The 10170-nt window shown below is 54.9% G+C and overlaps 1 protein-coding gene across 2 annotated transcripts in view; it reads right to left on the bottom strand.

Annotated features, from left to right (window-relative positions):
- Positions 1-354: 354 nt before the first annotated feature.
- Positions 355-10170, bottom strand: part of Arid5a (AT-rich interaction domain 5A) — a 14102-nt gene continuing 4286 nt past the window's right edge. The window contains exons 2-7 of one of the 2 annotated variants that reach the window (XM_026785816.1): positions 6187-6305; positions 5526-5646; positions 5195-5247; positions 4754-4851; positions 4249-4411; positions 355-3904 (exon numbers count right to left, since the gene is read on the bottom strand). In XM_026785816.1, coding sequence (XP_026641617.1) covers positions 2693-3904; positions 4249-4411; positions 4754-4851; positions 5195-5247; positions 5526-5646; positions 6187-6305 — 1766 coding nt within the window. In that variant the 3' untranslated portion in view covers positions 355-2692. The remainder of the gene's footprint in view (positions 3905-4248; positions 4412-4753; positions 4852-5194; positions 5248-5525; positions 5647-6186; positions 6306-10170) is intronic. The other variant, XM_026785817.1, reaches the window with a different exon arrangement.

Genomic DNA, 10170 nt, shown 5'->3' with positions numbered 1-10170 from the left:
CTCAAGTGGAAACTGGAGCTTCTCAGATGCCTTAGCTATGCCCTTGGCCAGCCTTGCTCCACTCTGAGCTCACTCATCCTTCTCCAAGCCCAGCCTCCACCCACGCCTGCTCCGCTCACAGTACAGACAGCAGCACTGGCTCTGCAGATCTGGGTCCAGATGCAGTCTCCTCCATCTCCAAGGAGAGGCTCCCTGCTCTGTTCTAGTCTCTAGAGCATCCAGATCCACCCACCATCTGCCACAGGCTGGGGCTGGGGTGCAGTTCAGTGGTCAGAGCTGGCTGAGCACATCATGCCCTGGAGCCTATCCTCAGCACCAAAAAGAAAGCAAACAACAAACTCCGGAAGCCGGGAAGCTCTTCCATCTTTCTTTTATTTCGTGTAAAAGCCCAACCGCCCCCGGCCTAGAAGGCACCAAACAGCCTGAGTCACCTCTGGGTCCCTCTGTCCCAACCCCACAGGTCCCTTGGCTCCTGGACCCCACGCTCTGGCCACTCCCTTGGGGACTTGCTGCTCTGCTTCTCTGTCACCCTCTCTAGCCATTCTCAAGGTCTTCTAGAGGACACTCTCAGCCACTGTTTAAAACTCTGGTGGTGACACCAGGCCAGTGCGGGTGATGCACACTTAAGGCCACCAAGATGAACACCCAAGACAGTTAAAGGGACAGCGAACGTCAACCCCCAGAGCAAACAAAGGCATTGCCTGCCGAATGCCTAACTCATCACACTTAAGCTGGTACCAGGAAAAGGAGCTGGGACCACAGACAGGTAGGAGCAGGATCAGCACCAATTCCAGGGTGGCCTCTGCCTCCTCCCCCCATTAGCAGCTCAAATGCCATGGAAGATTTGAATGTAGACCCCGAACACAAATTATGCACTGACACTGAGACGACTTCTGCTGGCCTGCGGGTCGTCTGGGGCAGCCTGTCGGGGGACGAGTACAGACATGGGGAGATGTGTGTGGCATGCACCATCAGCTACCATGGTGTTTGGAGTCATTCACAGTGGGAAGGAGGCAGATACGCGGGTGTTCAGTGCAGAGTTCCAAAGGTTTCCAAGAAGCCCGACTTGTGTTCATTTCTAGCGTCTTTGCTTAGACAGAGGTAGCAGAGTCCAGCCCAGGAATCCATCCACTCTTCTATCTCACCAGATGTGCATTCTCCAAATATGCCTACAGAGGGCGCCACCACTGCAGTCCGCAGCACATGGGCGCAGTGGGGCAGCCAGATGCTCAGGGCTAGTCATCCGCATACACAGGCCAGCACCTCAGTGCCTCCAGAAGGAAGAGGGGGAGCTGGAATATGCTTGAGCGCATCACTGGACACCCCTTCTCCCTCTGGCTACCTAGTCCTGGAGGACACCTATACTACAGCTCCCCTCACCTTCCCTAACCACCATTTTCCCAAACCAGGCGTCCTCAATGACACTTCCTGTCCCTGGCCTTAGCCATGCCACCTGTGAACTAAGGGGGGCATAAAATCTTGCCCTCCTACCCATGGCCTGAGGTCGAGAACAGGATGCGTTCCCATGATGCAGGTCAGTAACCATCTGCTAACCCGGTTCACTGGCACCCTGGCATCTCTGGGCCTTGGTGGCACTACCTTCCCAGGAGCAGTTATGAAGCTGTACTGACAGTCTCCTTGGGACTGGCAGATCAAGCTATCTCTAAGGGAGGAGAGTGCTAAACCACAGGGTTTCTCTGTGGGCCCCTGGAGCAAACACAGCTGAAACTTACTGCGGCTTGGCAACAGATTCCCAGGCAGAGATGGGGCCCCTCACCCCAAATCCAGTATGGAGAGCAGGAAAGTGGGTGTGTTGGCGGCAGGTCACCGGGAGCACGAGGGAGCAGGGTTTACGAGTGTACCCACCACCGGGACAGATGACTTGGGTTTTGTGGTAGTACCCTCAAAAGCCTCCCTCCTTTCACAACTATATCCCAGCTGCTGTGAAGGCCACAGCAGGAATTCTGTAGGCCAGGAGTCTGAGACTAACCTGAACAACACAGCAAGAACCTCTTAAAGCAAGCAGCTCCCTTCCTAGCGTCTTGGGACTGGGTCTGTGACTCAGCCTGGAGGACTGAAATCTCACAGTCCCTCCTTTGTGTCTCCCAAGTCACCAGTGAGCTCTGGGCATTGTACCATGACAACCCCGACAGCCAGGTAGGTGCCCTGAAGCAGGAGCAAAAGCAAGCATGTCTGTTCATCCGGGCAGAAGAGGCTGAGATTGCTCTGGGCTGCCCTCCAGTGGGGTGGTAACATCCAGACCAGAATGGCGTTGTTTCATCTTTGCTCCCACACAGGTGACCGCATCAGTAAGCTTGCTCCTGCCTCACCTCCCCTTGCAAAAGCCCTGTATACCTCAAGGACAATCACACCAGTGTCTTTGGATTGGACTTTTAATGGCCAGCCTGGATGCCTTGAGCTGCTATCTAGCTCCTTAGCCTTCCAGTCCTCTTGGCCTCTGTAGAGAGAGAATACTTCTAGCTCAGGTATTTTTGTGATTTTACCACAACTTGGTCCCCGGGCTTTGGGCTCAGGCTGATTTGTTGAGACAAGCCTACTGACAACCCCTATCAGTGCCAGCGGGCGGGGGACATCGACTTCCAGGCCGTGGGCTCTGGCCTGAGGTTCCCGGCAGCACCTGCCCTTTTGAGGACCCGTCAGATCCTCACAGCACGCCACAACAGGCTCCGACCTACAGCTTGGTGTTGAAGTGGAAGAAGTGAGGTGCCGCATAGGTTGTGACAGGTGGCATGTGCCAGGCAGATGAAGCTGGGCCCAGTCTATTGCGGAGGACGGTATCATAGGACGTGGGGGGGAAATGCATCAGGCTGGTAGCCATAGGTGAGGGGCCTGTCGTAGCCAGGAGATGGGCTGGGAAAGCCGGGATGACCAGGGGACTGAAGGGGAGTGTGGCCTGGCCCTTCAGAGGGTCTGGGCTACTGGCAAAGTTCAGAGGATACTGCAACATGGTGCCCCTGTAGGCTTCTGCAGGAGTGGGCCCCAGGGCTGGGCCCAGTAGGCAGGATACCGCCATGCCAGGTGCTGCAGGCTTGCCCCCACACTCCTTGGCATCCACCTCCTTCAGAAAGGGAGACACCACCCTCAGTTTCTTGCCACCATGAGCAAAGCCCTCTTCTTCCAAGTTGCGCTTGTTGCCAAGGCCTGGGCTACTGGGAAGGAGAGGTGGGGCTCCAGGGCTCTCCGCAGGAACCTTGGCCATGGGGGACACCCAGCAGGCTTTGGGCTTAGGGTAGAAGCTTCTTTTTCTGGAGCTGCCTTTATGGAATGCAGAGGGGCGGTTGGCATCCCCGCCCCACACCAGCTGGGGCTCTTTGGTTGACAGCCCTTCCTCTTTAGCAGGCCGTTCCAACAGCACCCTGTCTTTAAGGCCAGAGAAGAAGTCCCTGGGGTGCTGGCTGACAGGCTTCAGCACTTCAGTTGGGTAGGCATGAAAACAGCCTGAGAAAGTTGGGGCTGTAGGGCGGGGCCCCTCCTGCACCTCCACCTTGGTGCTGCCACTGGGGGGCAGCAATTCTTCCTGAGGGGTTTGCTGGTGTTCAGAGTTCTCAGCTGGCCCTCTTAGGTTCTGGGGACTTTCTTGAAGGTCTTTGCTGGGGCTCCTTGCTCCATGACGACAGCCCTCTTCTTGGCACTGCAAGGCTTCTGCCTTGCTGACCTGGGCCAAGAGTTTCTTTTTGGCCAGTGGTGACATGATACCATGTGCCCCTTTGCTGTAAAAGTTGGACAAGAGCCGCTTGTAGGCCTCCGGACAGCCGCTAGCAACCATGAATGGTAAAGAGGGCCCAGATGTTGGGCCCAGGTGTTCTGTGCTATCACTTGAGGGTCCCTGGCTAGGAGGCTGTGTCAGACCAGTGGCATCTGATTTGGTCTTTCCCGGTGTGGTCTGGAATAAGAAAAGGCTTTGGCTTAGAGTCAGGTGCAGGATTGTGCTTCTAACCTGGAGATCTGGAGGTAGCAGGCCTCAGAGGGGCCACAACTTAGCCCTCAGCAACACCTTGGGTCAAAAGTTTTCCAAGGTGCCCCGTCCCAAGCAGATATAGCCTAGTATCCCAGCAATCCCAGCATAGCGTCATGTGTATGAGCAGGTGTCAACTGGTCTTCAGGGAACCCAAAGTTCAGCCAGCTCCTGCCCTGAAGCAGGTTCCTGGCATTCCAAGTGGGAGTCAGCAGCCACAGCCAGAGTAGGCATGGAGCTGTGAAAACAACCTCACCATGGTCTGCGCTTACCTGGTCCACCTGCCTCTCTGAGTCCTTGGCCTTCCTTGGCTTCTCTGTGGTCCCATCGTCCCCCCTCAGCTCCTTGGCCATCTTGTACTGCTTCCTGGGCTTGGTCGGGGGCAGTGGTTTGTCATCTTCCCCTTTCAGGTGCCGCACATATGGGAGGACCAGCCTGGGGAAGAGCCAGTGTGTCAACCAGGAGCCTGGCAGCTGCTCTTCGCAGCCAGCGGGACTTCCTTAAGGCCCTCTGACTCCTCCCCACCAGAGCTCCTGCTGTCTCCAAAGCAGCCTGCTCCTCCCCGCCGGTGCACAGAGCACGCTACAGCTCTTCCTGGTCTCGCTGCAGATCCCGACCCTGACAAGGTCTTGCTTGTGGCACCTGTGTACTGCCCGCCCCCAGAACAGCAGCGTACCTGTCTATATACTGTCTTTGTACCTCACTCCCAGTGCGCACCTGCTAAGACCCCGGAAAGGGGAAGGCCTAGGTGTGCAGCACCCCCTGGGCACCCCGTACCTCTCGTAGTGGCGGCGCGTGCACGTGGCCGCACTGGTGCTGCCTGGACTGCCCCCCAGCTCATCATACACGTTCTTCCAGAGTCGGCGGCCCGTCACCTGCAAGACACCAGAGAAGATGGGCCAACGGGACCCTCTCTGCTCCAGGTTCCCCGTGCAGGGAGGCGGCGAGAGCCACGGGCAGGATGCTGGAGAAGGTTGCTGGTGCTCATCAGCTCTCCCTCCTCTCTGACTGCTAGGCAAAGAGGGTTTTGGAGTAGGGGAAGGTGGGCCAGATGGGGATGGGAAGAAACCTGTTTTGAGATGCAAAACACCAGTCCCTCCTCCCACAGCACTTGGGCTGGACCTGGGAATTCTGATCTTCCTCACATCTACAGGCCAGGAAGCCCTGCTGACCACCCTGCTCCCCAGCTTCTGCTATGGCTGAGAACCTTTTCCTTACCAGCTCGTAGGCCCCCAGCTTCTCCACTGCCTTGTAGATCTTCCACAGGTTAACTGAAGGGAAGAGGCAAGACAGGCTGTCAGGCGCGGCAACCCACACACTCCCAGACGATGAAAGACCACTGTGATGGATGGGGCAGGCTGGCCTGGCCGTCAAGATGAGAGGATGGGCACCCAGCTCCATCCCTTGGCTTTCAGGGAGGCATCCTTCTCATAGGCAACCCCTGGAGGCTGGAGGCTTCCAGGATCACCTGGAGCTGAGGTGCCTTGCCTGTTGTCTCTGGGAAGATCCCCTGGCTGCCCCCTTAAATCTACCTCCCCTTGGAACGTACTCTGCTTGAAGCCAAGATGGGGGACCCTCTCGATGGGCGTGTGTCGCTCCTTCATGAACTTGTAGAGGCTGACCAGGAAGGCCTGTTCTTCCTCCCGCTCCTCGCTGGCCTCAGAAGAGTCCTGGGGAGAGAGTAGGAGGCATGGATGGACTCCACTGACGGACAACTGGACACTGGGAACCACGGCCATCTGAAGGTCCCAACCATAGGCTACCTGGGAGCACCCAGCCTCCTGTCCTGGGTACAATTGTGAGCTTAGTGCCTAGGCTCAGATCAAGGGTTTCCCTGTGTAGCCCTGGCTGTCTCGGAACTCGCTTTGTAGACCAGGCTGGCCTCGAACTCACAGAGATCCACCTGCCTCTGCCTCCCAAGTCCAAGGATTAAAGGTGTGCGCCAGCACTGCCTGGTTTGGGAATCTTTTTTTTGAACATCGCAGACTTGTGTTTGTCTGCTTTCTGACCAGAGTCCGGGTTGTTTGATCTGCAGAATCCTGGAAGAGGTTCTGCCTTGCCTAGCACCCAGATCCTGCATCTTCCAACGTGGGGCCCCTCAACTCTGCACCATGGAGCAGAGGCCTCTCTCCCTCTCCGAGCTCAGGGTGTCTCAGGTACCCTTGAGGCTGAGCCCAGCAAGGAAGAGGTCTAGGGTTTGTCCAACTCACCTCCAGCTGGATGGGGCTCTGGCTGCTGCTCTGCTCCTCATCAGGCTTGGGGGACACAGGGAGCTCTAGGGGGTTGCCCTCTTCTGACTGCTCCTTCGTCCCCTTGGCAGGAGGTGCTGCTGGGAGAGAGGAACGGAAGAGGAGAGAGCAGGTGAGATGCAGGTAGGAGGAACATGGGCTAAGGGTTGGTCCCCCTCCCTCAGCCATGGAAGGGGTGGGTGCTCATAGTCCTTTTATTTATTTTTTTTAGATATTTATTTATTATGTATACAACATTCTGTCTGTGTGTCTGCCTGCTGGCCAGAAGAGGGCGCCAGATCTCATTACAGATGTTGTGAGCCACCATGTGGTTGCTGGGAATTGAACTCAGGATCTTTGGAAGAGCAGGCAATGCTCTTAACCTCTGAGCCATCTCTCCAGCCCCTCATAGTCCTTTTAGAGTGCCCTTTACTGGCCAGTATCGGCTATGACATGTGAGCTGTTCTCTCTCTCTCTCTCTCTCTCTCTCTCTCTCTCTCTCTCTCACACACACACACACACACACACACACACGTACACACTCACCTTGGCTTGGCAGCCACCCCCTTTCCTTTCCTCTGTTCTAGCCATGCCCCCACATCTCTGCAGGAAACCCTCAGTCTCAAGTCAGAAGAATGTGTATGTTTTGAGGACATTCTCTCTCTCAATCCTGCCCATCTCTAGGCAGAACTCATTACAGCAGCTCAGTTTAATGTTATCAGGACTTCATCCATGAGTCCCTGCATGGCCAGTTGCCCCTGTGTAGGCCCTTAGGCTCCAAGCTGCCCTCACTTGCAAGGCTAGTGATGACTGTTCACATCAGCTATGATCCCTTCCTCTGCTTGGCCTTTCCCAGGCCTGGCTAACTGCAGCACTCAAATCCTTCCCTTTCTTGTCCAGTATGACTGATCTGCGACTGCCCACACCCTGTGAGTCCTCTGGCCCCATTCGAGACATGAGCCAGGTAAGGGCAGAGACTCAAGACTGTGACAGTGGCCTGAGAGAAGCCATCTGCACGTATGTTTAGTGCAGCTCTGGTCTGGTCCCAGATTGGTCACTGCAGAAATATCAACTTATATTGCCTCAGGTGAAGAGCTGGGCTGGCATCAGATCTGGAGCCAAATCTTTTTAATTAATTGAGACAATGTCTCACAGTGTAGCCTGGCTGTCTTAAAACACGCAGGAATCCCCCTGTCTCTGCCTCCTGAAGGACAGGGTTACAGGCATGTGCTACCACGTTCAACTAAAAGGGAACTTGTTTTGCTCCCATTTTATTTTTATTTTATTTTTTTGGTTTTTGGAGACAGGGTTTCTCTGTAGCTTTGGTGCCTGTCCCGGAACTAGCTCTTGTAGACCAGGCTGGCCTCGAACTCCCAGAGATCCGCCTGCCTCTGCCTCCCGAGTGCTGAGATTAAAGGTGTGCGCCACCACCGCCCAGCTTGCTCCCATTTTATGAGACAGAGTCTTATGTAGCCCTGACTGCAGTTTCCTAGGTAGCCAAGAATGATCTTGAACTCCTGGTCCTTCTGCCTCCATCTCTCCGATGCTGTAATTAAAGGCATGTGCCAGCACACCTGGCCTAGAAGCTCACATCTGCTAATCTGTCCTTTTGTGGTTTCAGGGATGGAGCCTAGAGCTTGAACATCGTACACAGGCACGTTTTTAAATCATTTTTGGGGTGGGGTTGACATACAAAGAAACAGATTTACTGTGGCATTTCGCACGTTTCATTATGCTTTCAAGCACAAGGGGTTTTGAAATAGCCTCGCAGTCTAGCCCAGACAAGCTCTGAGCTCCCGTCTCTACCTATAAAGTGATCACGGGCGCAATCTGGCAACTTTCCCTTTTCTTTTCACCAACTTGCTACAATGGGACCAACTCTTGGTTTGCTCCAGCTCTGAGACCCCTTATTGCTGGAGGCTGAGATTTTCCTATCAACACAGGCAGAAAAGAATCTCCTTGAGGACACTGTCCCACAGCCACGTGACCCAGAGGAGCTGTGTTAGGATGCTCAGGTCCCAAAAGGCCCTCCCATTGCCAGTTGTTCACACAGTACAGGCATCCATGCCTGTGTCTGCTCACATTGTACCGGTCCCTGCCTCTGGGTACCTGGCTTTGCCAGTATGTTTCCTCATTTAGTCACGGCAGGGATCCCATTTTAAAGAGGGGGTAGCTGAAGTCAGAGAGGTCACGAGACTCAGCATTTCAGCCCGGGCACCAGAACTCAAGACAAAGTTTGTCTGGCCGTTGGGTTTGATGGCTTGCTGTGATTATCGTCACCATTGGCAAAGTCCGCATGGAGTGTCCAAATAAGCTCACAGAGACGCTCATCCTAACTCTTGCCAGAGTCCAAAGAAACTTGGGTGCTGTCTTAGATAGCAACTGACATCAGATTCAAGGTCAGTCTCCAGAACTCGCAAGAACTGACAACTGCCCCCCCCCTTTTCTACCACATTCCCTGAAACTCCGTGCCTCAGGCTTTGCTTTTGTGACTCGGGGGTCCTCTGCCACCTCTGGGTGAATCCCAAATCTAGGAACCAGAAGCTTATCTTGCTCCAGTCCTCCTCCAGCCTGAGGCCTCTGCACGCTCCTATCTCCCTTCCAGTTGCTCCTCAGATTCTGGCAGCAGCAGCAGGGACTCTCCATCTATCACTTAGTGTGACCTGGGCTTCTCGCTTCTAAAGAGTTAGCATGACACAGTCCCTAGATCTCAAAAAAATAACGCATTGGACCATGACAACCCCCACCCCTGGGGAGCACTTCAAAGACGCATGCGTATGAGCATCTGAATAGAAAGCTCCCAGGGATGGGGGGAGTTGCGGGTGAACAGCCACCAGGCAGGTGATCTCTGGTCCTGATTCTGTGTTCAGTTCCGGGATCTAGATGCTCACTCAGGGAAGATCTCCTGGAGCAGGGCACTCAGGTTAACTGGAAAGGAAGGTGCCAGTCCAAGCTGTTTGGCCCCAAATGGACGAGGGATGAGGGCTCCCACCTTGAGCCACAAAAGGAAAGAAATACTTTACCACCGTGTCCTGGGTCCCCAAATGAACTTGGTGTCCATTCTCTCCTGGCCGGGACTACCATTCTTTGCCCCTGGCAGGACCTTCTGGGCCCTGACCTCTGCGGCGTTAGATGAGGGGTAGGGTTGCCTTGTCTTATCCCTAGCAGTCCTAACTCCTCATTCCCCCAATCATTTATAGGTACAGGGTCCAGGTAACGCATCTGTAGGAAAGGTTCTTCTGTGAAACCCTCAGCCACAGTAGTAGACAATGCCCCGGCCTGCCTGGCTCCTGAACCTTCTAATACGAGGCCCAAACATGGAGTAACAGGCTGGGTCCCACCTCTCACTCTACAGGGGGTGGGAAGGGACTGGTGGCTCAGCATCACCCTGCCTGTAAGACAGGAGAAACCCACTTCTCCCTGTTTGACTGCTGCCACCACAACCCAAGTCTTCTTCGTCCACCTCAGAGCTCGTGTGTGAGATCCCTTCCTGGCCAGTGCCTAGATGTCCGCCTCCTCGTGAGTAGAGAAGATCAATATTTTAAATGCACAGTCTGCTTTCCACCACATCACTCAGGCAGGATTCTTTCCATCCCTGAGAGGAGAATGGTAATGGGGATGGATGGGTCCTTGTAGCGCATCTAAACTCTCTTCTGGTGTGGAGTGTGGGGTGTGGGGTTTGAGGGTGGGGTCTACCAATGTCTTCCTCTGCTGGCCAGATGTTTGCCAGTGCTGGTGGAGCGACCCCTCTGCAGTAAACGAAATGCTACTTTCCCCACAACCTCCCACTTGACAGACGCATATCCGGGGTCATGGGGTCATCCCTGGACTTCCTATTCTGCTCCTCTCACGGTGGAGTGCTGGCATCCATGGGTGGTTTCAATTTGGGGGTCTTATGACAGAGTTCACTACATGGAGGTCCAGCCCCCCTCCGACCTTCCTCTTTGAAGAACACTCCAGCCGGGC

The sequence above is a fragment of the Microtus ochrogaster genome, linkage group LG2 (genome assembly GCF_000317375.1).
Source record: "Microtus ochrogaster isolate Prairie Vole_2 linkage group LG2, MicOch1.0, whole genome shotgun sequence".
Taxonomy (NCBI): domain Eukaryota; kingdom Metazoa; phylum Chordata; class Mammalia; order Rodentia; family Cricetidae; genus Microtus; species Microtus ochrogaster.
Note: the sequence above shows the minus strand (reverse complement) of the source record. Positions and strands in the feature narration are given on the sequence as shown.